Source organism: Pholcus phalangioides, unplaced genomic scaffold (assembly GCF_987345545.1).
Source record: "Pholcus phalangioides strain wild (caught in Gottingen) unplaced genomic scaffold, Ppha-v1.0 ptg000011l_1, whole genome shotgun sequence".
In the NCBI taxonomy this organism is placed as follows: Eukaryota; Metazoa; Arthropoda; class Arachnida; order Araneae; family Pholcidae; genus Pholcus; species Pholcus phalangioides.
The window spans coordinates 34,019,578-34,040,003 of NW_028301604.1; the positions used below are offsets into that span (position 1 = coordinate 34,019,578).

Below are 20,426 nucleotides of genomic sequence, written 5' to 3' on the forward strand. Positions count from 1 at the left end.
TAAAACCTGCAATAACTTCATAACGAAATTTCGTTATAACGAAATGATTTCTCCGGTATCTTGGAGTTCGTTATAACGGGATTCGACTGTACAATTTCAGACTTGAATTTTTTTTTTTTTTTTGGTAATTTCTTTTGCGGAATTCAAATTCCATTTTTTTGGTTTCTTTCTTGGGTACTTCATAGTTTCATGAACTCTGAAATGCATATCGCGCTTTTGGGCAATTCGAAGTTAAATTTCACGGACGTTGAATTACCAAATATATATTTATACAGTTGGATCCGCCTATATAACATTTTTCATAAACCATCATGGGAAAACGCTTTAAACGGAAAATCTTATTGTTGAGAATGATTGGGACCGTGGCCCCCACACATAGGCGGAGATAGACTTGGAAGTCTGGGGGGACACGATGTCAATTCATATATACATTAGACCATTGACGTTAGGGGGGGAGGGAGGAATCCCTCCCCGCCCATGTTTCCACAACGGCCGGGGCTGACAAGGCTCCTGTCCCGGGACAATTACTATAATTTTTTTCACGCTATAAATGCACTATAGAAGGGCCAGCCAGATCCCAGCCTAAGGGTCCTGCTCCAGGATGTGGGGACATGAAAATAATTAGTCTTAATAATCGAGAAAACGTTGTGGGGATGTTATAAGCGTATCGGCTGTATATGTAATATTAATAATAATGAAGACTTTCAAATTTCATTTTCTGGACTTTGAATCTATTTTCGTATATGTATATACATTTATTAGAAACGAATTCTATTTCATTGTCTCTGCATTCAATTTTTTCTGTGCATTTGGTAATTTAAAAATATATACTTTAAACCATCGGTTCTCAACTACTATTTAAAAATATTTATAATCATTTTTTTAAATTTTACTGTTTTTTATTATTTTCCTCGAGCCGCGGAGCCCTGGGGAGTGCCCAAGGGCTCCGCGGAGCACCGGTTGAGAACCGCTGCTTTAAACTATTGAAAGAAAAAGAATTGATCAATAATTTTTTTCCTGTATTTTTGATGATTCGAAGTTCATACACTGATTAAAATTTCTAGGCGTTTTTTCAGAGTCACATTATAAATTTCATATGGCACATAACTTCTCATGTGTTTTTCAAATTTTTTGTTCTGTTGCTAATGTCATGATGGAGCAGTATATTGTAGTTATACTGTGCAATTTCATTATGTATTTGAATATTACACAGCACAGTATATATTTTGCATAACTGCAAAATGTGGGTAACTATATAAATTATGTACTTCTGGATGCTCAATATGAGTATGCATTCATATAGCATTTTTCGAGCAAAACTCTTGATATTATTATTTTTTTGGCAAACTCAGCTTCTCAATGCAAAGATAAATGGTGCTTCTTGATACAATCTGTTCGTAGTCCAATGTTATTAGTAATCTAATGCACAGATGAGAAAATGTATTTCCATATTTTGTCATTTCCAAGATTTTTTCAGCACACAAATCTCATACGAGGCAGCATGTTTTCGAATACCTTGAACATAGAGACGTTTAAATTTTTCCTGCAAAATGGTGAACATATAAAACATGTTTTTGTAAAGACACTGTACTCTGAAATAATATTTAAAAATCAATTGAAAAAAAAATTGACAATTTCGAAAAAAAAGTCAATCAAACTTTCAAAACTATAATTGCTATTTATTGTACTCATAAATGTATTGAAGAATAATTAAAAGGCAGAAAAAAAATTTGCATGAGCCCGTCTCATAGCTGCCAACTTTAGAAAATGAAAATTCGGGAGATTTTCGCGCAAACCCGTATTTTATGCTAAAACCACTCCCTAATAAATACAATAGGGATTTTCCAAACATAGAAGTTAGAGCGTAGGGAATAAAATCCCTACTCAAAAAACAAGTGAAATCGGAGGCCGAAACTTCAATGATGTAAAAATAAATATTGTGTTCAATCAGAAACGCTGTGAACAAACATTCTGCGCGAATGACCCCAAAATCATCGGAAGATGAAGGAAAACACCGTCAATTTTTGAAGAACACTGACTTTTTGTGACTTGATGTTTTTTTTTCACTTCACGACTGATGATGGCAGTCTTTCCATGCCCGATGTTTATGTCCGTAACACAACTTGTACAAAAAGGAAAAGTCGGCCCTCTTCTGGAACGTTTGATGAAAGGAAATTCATCGGAATAAGTATCTTTAAAATTGATTAAATATTTTTTTGCTTATCATTATTCATGCTTTGTTATACCGCACGTACGTAACTTCAACAAAAGAAATTTTGACCATATGCGCGTCACTATAATCTTCAATTATTATCCAGGACTATTGGCTGCTAAGCCATTTCACTTCACGATAAGACAAACAACTTTCTTGTTACCATCAGAGGGTTTGTAAAACTTCCTTAAAAAGAGAATTTCCCCATTTACGACGTGTGACGTCATTTCGAAAGGGAAAAAAAAGAGGCTTCATGCCCCACAAGAAATTCCTTAGGGATTATTTTCATAAGCGGGGATTTTTTTTTAATGAAGTAGGGAATTTTTAGGGACAATTAGGGATTTTTGTGATTTTCGTAAAAATTCGGGAGATTTAAGAACTTTTCGGGAGATCGAACGATGAAGCTAAAATTCGGGAGATTCCCGAAAAATTCGGGAGACTTGGCAGCTATGCCGTCTTGTTGTATGATCATCTCAGACAAATTGCCGAATTATCTTTTGTGAAAAGAAGTGCAGAACCCCCAAGAGTGTTGCCTGTAGACTGCTTGCTTAGGAGTTGAGAGGTTTACTTGATTAGATCAAATTCTGTAATAAAGTACAGTAGCCAGAAATTAATGTGTGTCAACTTTTGAAGTATCAACTATATTTCATACTACTTCAGAAATTTTACTTTACACATGAAACAATGAGTGAAATAATAATGTAGATTACAATTTTTATAGCTTATTTAAAACTAAAAACCAATGAAAATAACTACAAATAAGAAATAATCTAATACTCAAACTCTTAACATATTTTTCTGTTTGCACAACACTTATTTACGTTCAACTCTTTCTAAACGTATTTTTTTATTCCATATAATTTTATTAGAGATGTGAGGTGAGAATATTCATTTTTCTTTTAAATAATTTACATTTTTTTACTAATTTCGTGTATATTGTGAAATATAAGTTGCCTGAAACATTACAACCAAAACAATTTTTGGTATAATCACCCCCCCCCCCCTATTAATCCTGTTTATGATGAGAGGTTTTAAAAGTTTGGTTACAGAGATTTTAGAAACCTTTAGATTAAATTCTTATATAAACAATTATTTTAAAATTAGATAAATTTTCAGAAATAAGTTCACAACAAAAGAAATTAAACCAAAGTTGATTGATAAAGGAAGCTATTCTTACATAGTAACCTTCATTCTAAGATACAGAACTGTTTTCTTCAATGCACATACACTTAAATATTCTGTATCACTCACTTTTATTTAAAAGTTGTGCAATTCAGCCCCACGTAAAAATCATAAATTGAAACAAAAATCATTCACGAAAATTAAAGTATTTGTATGCTCGACACTGGGTCATAAAATAAAGGGTAGAATTTATCAAATTATTTCATAATTGCTTTAAATTAACCATGTCATCAATAAGTTGCACAAATTTTTCTCGGAATGTAATTTCTTCTACATTTTTAATAGTAATTATACTCTTGCAAATGATGTTTCACAATTAAATAGCATATTCTCTTCCCATCCCCATTGGCACTGTTTACAAACAATGCAGAGTATTGTTTACAAACTGGCATTTCTTTGATGGCTCAATCGAATACACATACATAAACCTCTGCTTTTGAATAGAAAAGTATTTGTAATTTTATATGGGAAAAATAGAAATCTACTTTTTTTTTTTTCGTGAAATCGGAGATTAATATTGTTTCGTAATTAGTTTTAATTAGATTTAATTCATAATTAGTCGTCACATGGGAAAATGAAGTGGGGATGTTGACAGAGCTTCAGTCCTGGGATGGATTGATCGTAATTTTTTGTTTTTACATTCTAAATTTACATCAAGGGGCCCACAGAAAATCCTGGCATGGGGCCCGGCTTCAGGATGTGGGGGACCTTGGTTGAGGGATAATCAGGGACCACTCAGCAACATTATATATCACACTTTGGATACTTCAATTTGTTTATATAATAATTTTATAAAAGGAAATATAAATAACTGTTAAATAAAGCTTTACACATACCTCATCAACTGCTTGAGAATCATAATCAGATTCCTCCATCTCCCAGAAATGCGATCGAGCATGTTTCTTGTGACGAGGTCGGAACGGATGAAGAGCTGTACCAACGTTACAAACATCTGTTTCTTGAAATTTCTCTAATTCGTTACTTTATTCAATAAAATAAAACTACCAATAACAAAAATAAATAACATGTTGCGGCGATAGCCAACGCGATCGTCCTCCATCTTGTTTTCAAAAACACTCGCAGCAGCAGAGGAAAAAAGAATAAACACGTGATCGATATTGACGAATCAGCATCAAGATCATCATCATCACTTGTTAAACGCCGTGGCCTTGTCACAGCCACTCACTGGTTAGATGAGAATACCGATTTTTTCTAACATACGCGATAGCATTCATCCGCATGTTATTCGACCGGCCGTTTAACAGTCGCTCCGTGAATACGGCCATTAATGCAGCTTTGAGCCGAACCGTCATCAGGGAGCTCAAGCCTTTGCAATACATGATGGCAGCTTTCCGGTTACCCCAACCGTCCCAAAAAATGTGGATTTTCTCGGTTGAAAAAACCGCGCTCAGCGGTTGCAGTTGCATATGTGCGTTGACAGAATAAAACTATAGATGATGCCTTCCCCCCCCCCCCCAACCTCAACCGCGTGCAACCGCGCCGTAGTCAGGTCCCAGCCAAACGGCCGATCGAATAACATGCGGATGAATGTTATCGCGAGTGTTAGAAAAAATCGGTATTCTCGGCTAACCAGTGACCAGTTGTGACAAGGCCACGACGTTTAACAAGTGATGATGATGATCTTGATGCTGATTCGTCAATAAAGATCGCGTGTTTATCCTTTTTTCCTCTGCCGCTGCATGTGTTTTTGAAAACAAGATGGAGGACGATCGCGATGGCTATCGCCGCAAGATGTTATTTATTTTTGCTATTGGTAGTTTTATTTTATTGAATAAAGTAACGAATTAGAGAAATTTAAAGAAACAGATGTTTAGGACGTTGGTACGTTTCGACCTCGTCACAAGAAACATGCTCGATCGCATGTCTGGGAGATGGAGCAATCTGATTATGATTCTCAAGCAGTTGATGAGGTATGTGTAAAGCTTTATTTAACAGTTATTTATATTTCGTTTCATAAAATTATTATATAAACAAATTGAAGTATCCAAAGTGTGATGTATAATGTTACTGAGTGGTCCCTGATTATCCCTCAACCAAGGTCCCCCACGCCAGGATTTTCTGTGGGCCCTTTGATGTAAATTTAGAATGTAAAAACAAAAAATTACGATCAACCCATCCCAGGGCTGAAGCTCTGTCAACATCCCCACCTCATTTTCCCATGTGAGGACTAGTGCTTTTTTTAATATCACAAATGCTGAAAAAATATTAATGTCCGATTTCACGGAAAAAAAAAGTAGATTTCTATTTTTTCCATATAAAATTACAAATACTTTTCTATTCAAAAGCAGAGGTTTATGCATGTGTATTCGATTGAGCCATCAAAGAAATGCCAGTTTGTAAACAATACTCTGCATGGTTTGTAAACAGTGCCAATGGAGATGGGAAGAGAATATGCTATTTAATTGTAAAACATCATTTGCAAGTGTATAATTACTATTAAAAATGTAGAAAAAAATACATTCCAAGAAAAATTTGTGCAACTTATTGATGGCATGGTTAATTTAAAGCAATTATAAAATCATTTGATTAATCCCACCCTTTATTTTTATGACCCAGTGTCGAGCATACAAATACTTTAATTTTTTTGAATGATTTTTGTTTCAATTTATGATTTTTAATTATGATTGTCCAATGTTTTATATACGAGGTGATGTCATAAGCTAAAATAACGTTTTTGAGAAGTTTGAAAAAATTGGGTATCAATTTAATGTTTTCATTTAATCAGTATATAAAATTATTAATTTATATGAATAGTAATTATGATATCTTCAAACCTCACCTACCGCATGACAAAAAGAATTATAAAAAAATATTTTTATTGTTTTAAAGTAGAATTGTGAGGAGAGAATATTCTCCTGGATTTAAAAATTGGAGAATAATCGAGAATATTCATTTTTCTTTTAAGTAATTTAAATTTTTTTACTAATTTTTTTTATATTGTGAAATATATATCAGTTTTCTTTGTCTGAAACATTTACAACAAAACAATTTTTGGTATAATCACCCCCCAATGACAACTTTTAGTTTGAGAATATTCTTCAGGTCATGATGAGAGGATTTAAAAGTTTGGTTATATAAATATTTTAGAACCCTTTAGATTAAAACCTTAAAAAATTATTTTAAAATTAGATAATTTTCAGAAATAAGTTCACAGCAAAAGAAATTAAATCAAAGTTGATTGATAAAGGAAGCTATTCTTGTATAATCACCTTCATTCTAAGATACAGAACTATTGTTCTCTTCAAATTCTGTATCACTCACATCTCTTCAAAAGTTGTGCAATTCAGCCCTGTTGGTTTAATTTTCTTGCTTTCAAACTTTATTGTGGTCTACAAACTTCAATATTCCCATCTTGACGGGAAGAGAACTAAAATTATAAATTACTAGAGAATACTTTCATCAAAAATAATTATTCTCAAGTTATTTATCAAGATTATTTATTATAATACATGTATTGCATAAATTCTTGATAATACTGGGCCCGGGGGGCCCAGATATGATCATGTAGCAGGTGGTTGTCTCCCAGATATGATCATGCCTCCTCGTTTTATTAATGATAATAAACAAACTTCAAGTTTATAAGCAGTAATTCTATCAACTCTGCGGTAGTGTAGTGGTTATAGTCATAAACATTAACCTACACTGCTGTAGAGTTTTTAGGAAAATCAGAAAAAGAGATGTAAGAGTTCAAAATAAGCGAGAAACAGTTTTATATATTTATTTTTATTTTTTGCAATATTCTGTTCTATCATGATTGTAAAACTTATTAGAATAGATTTATTTAATTCCACCTACCAAAAATCTATTTATCTCAGAAGGAGCTAACTTCTAACACTTATTCAAGAACCACAGCTCAAGAAAGTTAACTCGTGTTCACGCATGAGGTGGAGTTTTGAATAAAAATGAATTTTCCAAATTTTTTTACACAGGACGTGATAGAGAATGATCTTTTTCATTTTAGATTTCCATCTACGACTGTGGTTTCTGGACCTACGTTAAGTGGAAAAACTACTTTAGTTAGGAAGTTATTGAAGTGTAACATTTATGGAAAAGACATAAAAAGTATAATGTGGTGTGGTGTTATTCAACATTTCAACAATGGTTTTTGGAAGAAAGAAATATAAATTTCCATCAGGGGCTACCTCAAGCGTTTGAAAATAATGCCGATATAATTGTAATTGATGATTTATTAGAATCTCTGAATGAAGCGGTCTCTCGCTTATTTACAGTTACTTCTCATTATGGAAATAAAAGTGTAATACTTTTGACTCAAAATTTGTTTCCTAAAAATAAGATATTTAGAAACATCACTCTTAACACTCATTATCTTATTTTATTCGGAAACAACAGAGATTCGAGTCAAATTCAATGTTTGTCGCGACAAATGTTTCCAAGTAAATCTAAGTACTTTATTGATGCTTATAAAAAAGCGACAGAGAATCCATATGGGCATTTGTTGATCGATTGTCATCCGTTAAGCAACAAAACCTTTCGTTTAAGAGATTCATGCTTTCCCGATTTTGATGGTGTTTATTGGGTGTATGTTCCTTCAGCATGAAGTCAATACGTAAGAATTATCATATGTTGGCATTTTTACAAAAAGCAAATCCATCTCAACGTCGCGCTATACTGAAAACGCTCACTGGATCACAGTTAAATTGTATATGTGAAATATGTTTAAATACCCTGAACGGGAATGTTGGAAAAGCAAAAATATCTCAAAGCTTAAGAAATATAAGACGGTGATTAGAAAGCTCGCTGACAAAAAAGTTTCAGACACTGTCAAGAAACAGTTGCTAACAAATCAGACCGGAGGTGCATTTTTACCATATTTGATTCCAACTGTAATCAGCGCATTAGGAAGTCTTTTCCAACGATAAAAAATGGCTCAAAAAATGGCTTTAGTCCCAGAACAATATTTGTTACCTCGACGTATGCAAATTTCTGAAGAATCACGAACGGAAGATGAAATCGAATCTCTTTTGAATACTAATCACATGGCAGATGATGTTAAGGTTAAGATACTTAATAACATGGTATCAAAATACAAAAGACTAGTTCACACGCCGTATGAGCCCGTTAAAGTTTCTATTGAAAAGTCATCTGATGAATCGAATTAAGAAGCTATTCCAATAAGAAATTCTGCCGAATTAGTTGATGAAGATCCAATGGTACAACAAATATTGCTTTCAATTCCACAAACAACCAGAAAATTCGTTCCGGCTCTTATAGATAAAATGAAGCAAGCTAATCTATTTTGGAACAAACAGGGTCAGTTGATTATAAATGGAGATTTGCTACCAGGAAGTCATGTGATTGATATATTTTCATTTATGTTGAGAAACCGAAAGAACATAAATTGGCCCCCGGGCTTTAATTTGTTTTTTCAAGAACTGATCAAGACTGGAATTCCTTTGGAATGAATACAAAATGAAGTACTAAAAAGAAGTTTCGCGCATACGTCTCCTATACAGATTCGGGGGAAAAGCCTGGTGACACTATCAAAAAAGACCTCCCCTGAAGGCCATGTAAGTTCAGTAAATTTTCCTGAAGGTTATTTCACACCCTCACGGGAAAGTAAATTTAAGAAAAAAGAACATAAATTGGTAAGCCGCAGAGACCGGAGTAGAAGTCACGAACCTGCTGGTGCACAATGGTCAAACTATTAGAAAAAATCTACTATAATTTCGAAAGCCCGGCGTCATTTGGAGGTGTAAGAAAATTAGCTGAGCAAGCAAGAATTTCTCAACGGAAAGCGAAAGATTGGTTGATGAGTCAGGATGTGTATACACTCCATAAACCAGTGAGATATCGGTTTCCCACAAGACGAACTATAGCTCTAGGACCGAATGAGTTATGGCAAGCTGATTTGATGGAAATGAAAAAATATTCACGTGAAAACAAAGGAATAAAATATTTGTTAGTCGTTTGTTAAAGTTTCGAAGAAAACTTTTTGTTCATGCGCTCAAAAATAAAACACAAGAACAGGTTTTAGAAGGATTCAAAACACTTTTTAAACGAGAGAAGTGTCAGAAACTTCATACTGATCACGGAACGGAATTTTTTAATCGACAATTGCAAAGTTTTTTTAAAAGTTATGGTGTTCATCATTATGGAACTCAATCTCTGAATAAAGCTTCTTTAGCAGAAAGAAAAATCCGCCAAATTAAGGAAAAAATATATCGGATTTTCACTCACACTTCAAAATATAAATACATTGACTTTTTACCCGCCTTAGTCAAATCTATCAATGATTCTATAAATCGCAGCACAGGTTTTGCTCCGTCAAAAATTAAAAAAATTCATCATTCGACAATATTTAAGAAATTATATGGTTCTAATGCAAACACTAAATTTAAGTTGAATATAAACGATCAGGTTAGAATATCGAAAACGCGGAAAGTTTTTCATAAATCTTATCTACTCCATTGGACACATGAAATTTTTCTAATCAAATCACGATATAAAACTCAACCACCGACGTATGATTTAATAGATTTGAAAGGTGAACCATTGATTGGACGCTTCTATGAGTTCGAATTACAAAGAGTGACAAAACCTTCAAATGCATTTTGGAAAATTGAAAAAATATTAAAATCACGTGGAGTTGGTAAACGCAAACAGTATCTCGTCCAGTGGCATGGTTTCGGACCTAAGTTCAATTCTTGGATTGAAGCAACGGCTTTGAAAAAATGAAAAATTAATTTTTTGTGACACTTGCAAGCAATGCTAATGATGATTTGTTTCCACAAAATACACAGAGTCATTTTGTGACAAAATTGTTCACTCCGTTACATTTAGAAGGTGATTGGAAATGTGGGCTCACTGATGCCATTTTTCCAAAATCATGGCACAATATTACTGAAAGTAATTTAAAATATCAGGTTTCGTTCACAGAGGAGATAGATGAACCTGATGTTAGAGAATATCAAATATTCATTTCTCCTGATGTGGACACTATTAATCAACGAATTTTGCATACAGCTAATACTAATCTGGTATCGTTTCAAATTAAAGATACTGAAGTAATTGTGACTATTCCAATAGACTATGAGATAAAGATTACTGTTGAGCATGCCGATAAACTGCTATACATGCTGCATTTACCTGTGAAAGACGCAATCATAAATTCCACATCAACGTTCAAGTTTAGGTCTACGGGGAGTGATGTTAGTGAGCAATATTTCAGTCAATAGTCCTAGTGGACAAACGTAGTTTTCTGGTTCCAAATTTCATGATTCCGGTTAAGTACGTCAAAGAAGAATTCTCAAAATTATCATTTTTTGAAGCTTTAAATGAAAATATCAAGTTGATTACGAATAGAAATGCAGTCGAATTTTCACTCGATAAAACTGAAAAATATGTGCAAATAAAAGTTTCAAATGGCTTTGAATTGATCGTCAACAAGAATGATGCTGCATCTTTTGCTGCCTTAATGAATTTGAATAAAGAAGTTACAAAATTTTCCCATGGCTTGACTGCTCGTGTATATAACAAAGAGAGTGTTAAAATTAACAATTCGGATTTCTTTGAAATAGCAGAGGTTGCCTTTAGGCGTAAAATAGAAATTGAAAAAACAGAAAAATTTTCCCTGCCTCAAGGGCTATATTCTAGAGGTGAGCAACTGACGCACAGTTTCGAAAAAATTACTTTTCACATGCTAAAAAAAAATATGTCGAGAATAATGGTACCAGAAAACCATAAATTAACTCTATCAAGGGAATTAGCTGATTTTTTGGGTTTTGAGAGGCTGCAATTTCCACATGGCATATATTTTTCAAAATATCCGTTGCAATTGCATACAGCTATTTCTGAAATATTCATTTATACAGATGTGATAACTAGTCAGATCATAGGAAATGTTATGGCCCCCTTGTTGAAAATTATACCTGTTCTAAATGAGGGGGAAAACCAACAGATAGTTAGATCTTATAATAATCCTTTGCATTATTCTGTAAGTAAGAATTTCATCGAGTCTATTGAAATTCATATTTGTTCAACATCTGGTGAACTTTTGAATTTTTCTGAGGGGAAAGTATTTCTTACCCTTTCTTTCATAGAGATGTAAAAAGAACTTTTCTCCAGCGCTTCTTATAATAGATATTATTTAGAAGCAGGTGTACTTTCATGGATATACATATGTATATAAGAGAATTATATGTTTACTTCTCATCATAATAGATAATATTTCACCAAAAGAATGTTATGTGCTCGACAATGTTGCAATTATTACATCAGTCAGCAAACTGGCAATGGTTTGCCCTATTTTCAAGGAAGATTAATTCAGCGGGGAAATGGTTTTTTTTCCAATATATTTCGTAGTGCTGTACCATTATTATCCCAAGTAGGTCATTACTTAGGTAAACAATTTTTGAAGTCGGGAATCCAGGTAGCATCTGATGTTATACAAGGCCAGAACTTTAAAACAGCTGCTAAATCTAGATTGATGCAAATGCGAGATAAAATTGCAGGTGATGTAGTTGACAAGATGCAGTCAGGTTCGGGCAGAAAGCGACGTGCAAATACTAAAAAAAAGATTAAAAAAAGATGGAAAGATATTTTTTCCTAAAATTATAAAAAGATATGTTCATGTATTTTTTTTCACTTCTCTTTCAACATGGAGGACAAAGGTTGTATCTGTCTCAAGTCAGAATTAGATGTTTTTGAAAAACAATTAATTCAAGTCGCTGTGGAAGGTTCAACATTTGTTGAAGTGAAGCCAGTTGCCAGCATCACCCAAAAAGGCCCAATTGAATTTTTGATAAATAACACAAATAGTGAAAAATATATAGATCCGTCTCAAATTTATCTTCACTTGAAAGCTAAGATCGTTAAACATTACGGATCCGATTTGCCCGAAACAAGTAAATCTACACCAATAAACTATATTTTAAATACTTGTTTTTCTTCTTTGCAAGTATTTTTGAATGATAAGCCCATCAACAACTACGCTAATTATGCTTACAAAGCATACATAGAATCATTATTATTCACATCAGAAGCTGCTCAAAACAGTTATCTTACCAGTTCCCTCTATATCAAAGATACTGCTGGAAAACTGGACAATTTTGACCCCCAGACAAGTCTTAATAAGGGATTGAAAAAAAGACATGAACGTTGTAAGGCATCGCAAGAAATGGATCTTTTCGGATTGCTTCATTTCGATTTGGCTCAACAACCAAAACTTCTGATAAATGGTGTAGACGTCAGAATTAAACTAGAAAGAAATAAAGAATCGTTTGTGTTGATGAGCGATGTAACAGACACTAAATTACAAATAACAGACGCTAGTTTGTACGTGCGAAAAGTACAAATAGCTCCTTCTGTTCTTTTAGGCCATGCCAAAGCATTAGAAATAGGGAATATACAAATTCCGATACGAAAATCGGATTTGAAAACTTTTACTGTTCCAAATGGGACGCAAACTCACTCTATTGCAAATGCATTTTTAAGTGAGATTCCTAGTAGAATTGTTCTTGGTTTAGTTCCAAACAAAAATTTCAGCGGTGATGAAAGAAAAAATCCGTTTAATTTCGGACATTCGAATATAAATTATATATGTTTGAGAAAAGACGGTGTCACATATCCATCAAATCCCTACACCCCTTCTGCTAAATCATACGCTCGAAGTTATATGTCACTTTTCACAGATTTAAATAAATTTGCTAGTACTACAGATATTCCGATACTTTACGAGGACTATCCTCAGGGATTCATGCTATTTGGTTTCGACCTCACGCCTGACTATTCATCAGATAAACAAGATTACATCAGCACTATAGAAACCTCAAATCTTTCTATTGAAATGAAATTTTCAGAAGCTCTAACTGAGACGATGACTTTGATTGTTTATTCTCAAGTTCCAAAAACTGTGCAAATTGATAAATCTAGAAACGTTTACACAGATTTCTAAACATGAATTCCATTGACTTGTTTCAAATAGCACATAGCGATGGTTTACTATCACCAGTGTTCGCCGGAGTTTTTGCATGTGACCAACTCCCCCAACAAAAACGAAGAAAGCATAAGGCCTTTATTGTGAATTTAGATACAAAACATAAACCAGGTTCACATTGGATTGCTATGTATTTCGATGATAATAAATGTTATTATTTTGATAGTTATGGAATAATATGCAAAAACATACATATCTTACGATTCATGCATAAAAACTCGAGAGTAATTGAATACAATGTAACGGTGTATCAATCCCCATTCTCACGAACATGTGGTATTTTCTGTTTATATTTCCTTGCGCATATTGTGCGAGGTAAAAGACTGGACAAGCTAACAAGAAATAAAGAAGAAAATGAGAAAAAAATGCATGCTTTTGCTTCGAAACAAGTACTGAACTATCCTGATATACCTCAAAGCGATGTCATATAGTACTGTGAGAGTTTGCTTTAAACCAATTAGTGGTCCTAATTCATTTTTAATAAAAAAATTCGATCTTGTTATTCGTCATTCCATAATTTTGTAGGAGGAGTTATATGAACGTTGGTTTAGATGTTATATAAAAAGATATAGTAATGATAAAAAAATTTATTCTAAAAGTATGGAGCGATATGGTTACATCTACGTTTCTTCGGAAGCAAAGCCTATTTTTTGCTCTCCAAATTTATATTCTGATTTGATTGATGCTCTCAAAGATGGTGTAGCACAGGATCTCGATTATCTGGAATGTTGTTCTCTCCATCTACACTATTTTAAAATTTTAAGTAATAAAAGCATTTTAGATTCCCTTCATAATCAATGGTTGCCTAACTGTTCACTAGTGAATGAAGAGTATGGTTTCATCATCCTTTGTGAAGAAGAATCCCATTTCGTTCCCCAAATATATGGCAGTCTATTTTACAACAATCTTTTTGATTGTTTAAAAGATGCTGTTGAATGCAATATCCAAGATGGGAATAACTCTAGTAAGATTGGTTATTTTAAAATGCTGAAAAGTGAAAAAGAAGTTATTGAAGAAATCCATCGACATTTGAGGAAAAAAAATTGAAATTGTTCGGCACAATATCTACAAATTGTGAAAAATACCCAATGAACACTTTTGGAAAAACATATTGTAACCGCAAACATATGTAATTTGTATTGCTGTGATTTTTTTAAAACTGATTTGTCGAAAAAAAAATGTACAAAATGTCTGAAATGTTCAAACAATAAAAGTTATTTCACAAAATATTTTGTACGCATATTTTTTTTTTCTTGTCATTTCTTTATGAAGAGAAACTGAAGTAGATGATTTCTAAGTTCATTAACTTGGAGAGAGAGTAAGTATTAATATAGTAAAACATACAACTGAACAAAAAAATAGACACACAACAAAAACTGCAATCATTCAAGTTCTTTATTCTGAAGACCGGGAACAAGTAAAAATACAAGACCATTTATCCCAATAAATACAATCAGAAATTGCTTCAGTATTTCCAAATAATAAATAATTATTGATACGAGCAACAGTTCTCCAATTTATATGATAACTCACAATGAATACGATAAACTTGAAATATAATCCAGACTAATTTTTCTCTGATTATTTTTTTTATGAAAAATATAATATTGCTTTCATTTTACAGTAGACTCCCGATAATCTGACACAAATGAGGAGCCCTACCACAGGGAAATGCATGTAACACAGTAGATTCTAGAATCCCCATACAGGTGAAACTAGGATTTGGATTGGACATCGTCAACCCAACCTCTGGTTTCCGTTCTCATCCAACAGCCGAGGACCCCAACTGCTAGACTTATCGAACCAATACTGGTCTGAGTCGGTACTCCAGCGAGATCCCCGGTGGTTTCCTGGGGTCTAAAATTAACAATTAATGAAAAAGATGGAAATTATAAGGGATCCTAGGTTATCGTGTCGCATAAACTTCTATGCAAAGACAAGCAGCGACATGTTTTCCTCTTCTATGCTCGAAGGATCCCCCCCCCCCAAAAAAAAACAACAACAAAAGAACGTCAGATTAGGAACAGGCAGGCTATTGAGAATCTACTGTAATAACAAAACAGTTGCATGTGCTGAAACATTGTTCAGACGTTGTTTCACCTCCATTTTCTTTAAAAGATTATAAATAGTAATAATAACATTTGGCACAAAATGTTCTCACTATTCACTCGTCGCTGGATTTTATAAACCTAAAATTTCATTCCAGCATTGAATTGGTGCAAAGAAGATGAATTAATAGAAAATAAGTATACTCAAACCATGATTTTTTTTGTTGGGTATATTGTATCACGTTTTAAGTAATATTCGAATTTTTTATCTTCTATTCCATTCCCCCCTTCCCCCGAAGTTAATAGAAACGAGCAACGACTGTAATATAAAGATAAAATAAATAAAAGATATTAACAACATAGTTATACTCAAAATGTGGTACAAATACACCCAAACCACTACATTTTGGGTAATATCTACGTTGTTCATCTTCCATTCTTTCACCTCCATATCATGAAGAATATAATACTTTCTTCACTCGAGGGTAATGGATACAGAAAACAAGAATTAAGAGTCTCGTAGTAAGTAATGACCAAATGACTTAACGGTTATTCCATTGTCATCGATAAATTTTTTATCATAGTAAGGAGTTAAGGACATTTTATTTTGAATTATCGTTGACAGTTTATGTTTCCGACTTCTGATAAGAGTTTGTGAATGATGCAACAATAAATCTGAGAATAATACATCTTTGTACATCTGATGCGAAATGTTTTCAACAAATGTGTTCCCAAAAATGTATGAGTACATCTTGGGTTTGATAGCGCACACTTCTTTAATTGGTACTGATTTTGTTTCGTCTTTGAAACATCCTAATTTTCCTGTATTAGTCTTGCTGTACAATTGATGATTGGTAGGATAGTTGCTAGTATCCATAAAGTGACTGAAATGATTCTTCAAATCAGTATAAAGATCACGCGTATGGATGTGTAATAAAAGTGAATCGGTGTCAGTGTAAATTAGAGAACATTTTTCGTCATAAAAGTTTTTGAAATAGTCGTAATATGCTTTATACATATGCAATTTGCTAAGTTCTAATACACTAAAACCGACATATATGGGTTTATTTAACAAAAGATTAGTTTTCTTCAACTTAAAAACTACGAAATTGTCATTTATGCTTTCAAAATATTCTAAAGCAGGATTTGACATATATCTCTGACACTGAGCTTTGGTTACCGCGGTCTTTACATTAACACGTTTTCTGACATTTTCACACGATTTACCAAAAAAAGAATTGTTAAGAAGTTTGAAAAAAGATCTATCAAATTCGTTATTTGCTTCTATACGTTTATCATTATTGAATAAAATGTAATCCTTTAACCATGGAGTTTGTCTAAAAGACAAAGCTCTATGTATTTTTTTGATTTTCAACCCCTGTTGAAGGTAGTACTTTAGATTACGATAGTGAACAACGTATTTTTGTTTGTCGAACAAATTAGGTATTAACTTTTTCACCCCCTTATTAAATTTAAGACCCAACTGTTTCATGATTCGTTTTTGATACGGGGAAATCATATCATAACTTATCACTAAATGTTCTGCAGCTAATGGAAAGTCGTCAGTTTTCTTACGAATAGAATCGGGATAAATAAGATCAACCTCAAGAAAATAGCCAGTTTCACAGTTATCTGAAATCTTCGTTACATCCAGTTTTTGAATTTCACGGTTAGAAAGCCATTTAAAATTATCTATTGGAAGAAAATCAGTCATAACTACTCCGTATAAGTTATTCGCGTCGATGGACATGATATAACTGTTAGGTTTTTTGTCATCATAACCATCAATGTATGGATTATTGGCTTTTGCAAACCGTTTGTTAACGTAGCTGATTCCTCCACGTATGCCCGATTCTATGAAAAGATACATATCAACGTCCGTTAGAAGTTCTAATTTCACTTCAGTTTTTTTTAATCCTGCATTAAATGACAAATCCGCTGCTGTAAGAAAATATATGGGATCGATTTCATAATATTTATATGACAATTTTCTGAAACTATTAAAAACATCAGCTAACAGTAAAACATCAGTCATTTGATACAGACGTAGATAGTCCTCAAAAGTTTTACATTGGTAGTATTTCCATATTAGATGAGCATGTTTATATTCATCATCAGTTACTGATTTTCTAGTCAAAATATTATAAAACTTATTTTTTTCTGGCAACTGTTTTTCATTTAAAACTTCTTGTGAGTCAAAGTAACTGTATGGAAATATCCCCTTTTGCCTTAAAAGATGGCAATATGCACTTTCACCAAAAAACATATTGAATATAGGGAATTCATAATTACTTATATTTAAATTATGAACAAGAGTAGATAATGATGCGCTGAGAAAATTGAAACTATCGAGAAATTTTATTCTATCCAGAGAAAATGTTGTGAATTTTTCCATATTAACAGGTATAACTCGTATAACATTTGCTACTTTCCTAGACAAATGTTTTAGTATTAAGTGTGAATCATAACCAGATCCGTTATGCATTATCACTGGAACAAAATATTTATTTCGAAATTGGAGGTTGCATGTTTGGTGGGCGAGCCCACGAAACTCCCCTGTAAAATGATTATGGTCCCTAACTCTCATTTCTCCACGAATGAATGTTTTTTTACATATGTGACATTCGTTCAGATTTGTATGCATTAAAGTTGATTCATTGATAGGAACATTTTTTAAAAGCTTTTTTAAAACGATTTCTGCAATTTTATTGAGTAAAACAAGAAAATGCTGGACAGCATCCTTTCCTACATAGTCTGCATGATAGAGAATTTTATTTTTGTTATTTACTACTACTAGAGCATATGAAATCGGACAGTGGGTTTCTATTTCTTGCGTAGAGCTCACAGTCAGATCCTGTTTTTTATCATCATATAGACTTTTTTGCGTGTAACATTCAAAGTCGGCAAATACGGAAAACTCGTGCTCGACCATTTTTTCAGTTGATTTGAAAAAAAGTTTAGAATCGTTTTTGTTTGGCATGGAGAGTTTTTGAAACTTTCTGTTTAAACAAATTTCTCTATGGCTAAACAACGTTTTCTTTCTTTGGAAGCCGATAAGACAGTTTTTGCAAAAATGGTGAATACCATTTTTTGTGTTCATTAATCGATTAAAATTTTTTATTAAGTAGTAGTGGTTTTCAAAATACAGTAAATCAACTACATTTGCTGTCTCCTTCTTACTTATATAAATAGGAAAAATCTCACTATCATAAGCGAAAACATATATAGAAAAATTATTTTTATTTTCAAAATAAGGAATTTTGTCAATTGCCATAGGAAAAACTATATTATTTGTATTTAAGAGTTTGATATACTTCTTATACGAATTCACATCATTTTTATGAGAAGAAACAGGAAACAGCTTTGCTAAAATGCAGTAAATGAAGCAAAGATCATCTTCACATTTTATGTTGAGTATGCATTTTTTATTTTGTAGTTTTTTTGGCAATTTTACTTTATAGCATCCACCACTAGTACTATTATATTTTCCTGTATGTATGTCAATGTGTTTGATAGTCTTTATAACCCACCCACTTCCAAACCTTGTAAAGTTCTCTATTGAGTTTATGATTTTGTTATAAGCGGAATCTAATTTTTCATCAATTTCGAAAGAAGATGTCAAACGTTCTGCGAAAGAGCAAAAATAAAAATCTCGCTGTCTTAGTTCATCGCCAATGTATTTCATAAAAGTAATGGATAAGCAAATAATAAAACGAAGTCTTAATGATAATGAATTTTTAGAGAATAGATCATGAAGAGAACTTCGTACATTATTCAAAGAAAATAAAGGATCGATGATACTATTGCCAGTGATTTTGTATGTATATGTCTTACTCCAACCCTTAAATGCTGATGATTTTTCCACAAACTCCACCATTATGCACCACACCAAGAGTCAGATGCTATGTCATCAATCTTTCAAATGATGGTAAACAGTATCTACTCCCTTTTTTAACAGGGGGACTTGATCAATTGCAATATTGAAATGCTTCAAAGCAGCATTATCACTCGTAACACGACAGAAGCACATATACCACGTACCTCGAAATTCTTTTACTTCAATTGAAATTCCCTTTCCGCAATACACAGCAAAAGGCGTGATCAACTTCTGTTCATCATATCCATCATCTACCAAAATCACATCGTATGTCGGCGATGGTTTCTTTTTTGAGGTTTTCTTCGGTTCTTCACTCGAGGTTCTCTTTTTAGCTCCGGCTTTTTTCGGTTTTGATGTTGTGGCGATGAGTTCTTCACCGTCATCATCAGTTAGATTAGCTGTACGTTTCTTTCGTAACTCTAAATCTAAGTCTGATTTGGAAAAATGGAAAAAAACTATACGCAGATATATTTTTCAATTAAAAAAATCATAAAATTTGGAATAAATGGTATAGTACAGTAATATCGGAGTTGAACGCGAGTTTGATGTGATATATATTGAACTAAAAATTATTCAGTCCGAACAATGAGGATTTTTGAGAAAAACTTAAAAAGTAGAACACCGATGAATCTACTAAAAATAAAGACTACTTACTACTGAAATCTCAAAAAGAAAATTAATATATGGTATATTATAGAAAAAGAGAAAGATCCATATTATTATAGATGGATACACTATGAAAATTTCATCGAACCAGAGTATAGTATCATTACATTAGATTTTCACAGTATTTACAAGAAAAAAATTTCTTACCCGAAAAAGACATCCTCGGAATATGATCTTGTAAACTACTTGTTCCCAGTCTGCTAAAACGCCAGTAAAAATGTCTTTATATATATTCATGCACTCGCAAATATCTGCTTTGCAAAAATAAGAAATATTTTTCCATCTAAATGAAAAATAAATACATGAAGGCACACAAAACATTTTAAGAATCCGTCTAATGATTTTCGAGAAATAAGCATCCGTATAAATATAGCGATTTAATTCCCATTTTCTCTATTTGCCAACCTGCCTTTTTTCTCTAAGAATGTTCCATTGCATGGATAAAGAATTCATAATCCATAAAAG

General features: G+C 32.8%; 2 protein-coding genes and 1 long non-coding RNA gene across 3 annotated transcripts; 1 reads left to right on the forward strand and 2 right to left on the reverse strand.

Annotated features, from left to right (window-relative positions):
• Positions 1-1,658: 1,658 nt before the first annotated feature.
• Positions 1,659-4,602, reverse strand: LOC149080362 (uncharacterized). The gene is made up of 2 exons (XR_016193565.1): positions 4,231-4,602; positions 1,659-2,796 (listed from the first exon to the last, which is right to left on the reverse strand). It is a non-coding gene; the product is annotated as an uncharacterized LOC149080362 (long non-coding RNA).
• A 2-nt stretch (positions 4,603-4,604) lies between these two features.
• Positions 4,605-14,566, forward strand: LOC149080363 (uncharacterized protein F54H12.2-like). The gene is made up of 2 exons (XM_089239496.1): positions 4,605-5,325; positions 7,377-14,566. The coding sequence occupies exon 2, from the start codon at positions 12,033-12,035 to the stop codon at positions 13,326-13,328; it is 1,296 nt and encodes a 431-aa protein (XP_089095622.1). The 5' UTR covers positions 4,605-5,325; positions 7,377-12,032; the 3' UTR covers positions 13,329-14,566.
• A 181-nt stretch (positions 14,567-14,747) lies between these two features.
• LOC149080364 (uncharacterized) lies at positions 14,748-20,156 on the reverse strand. The gene is made up of 2 exons (XM_089239498.1): positions 20,109-20,156; positions 14,748-19,726 (listed from the first exon to the last, which is right to left on the reverse strand). Exons 1-2 carry the CDS (start codon positions 20,119-20,121, stop codon positions 19,329-19,331), a joined length of 411 nt encoding a protein of 136 aa, XP_089095624.1. The 5' UTR covers positions 20,122-20,156; the 3' UTR covers positions 14,748-19,328.
• Between the last annotated feature and the right edge of the window lie 270 nt (positions 20,157-20,426).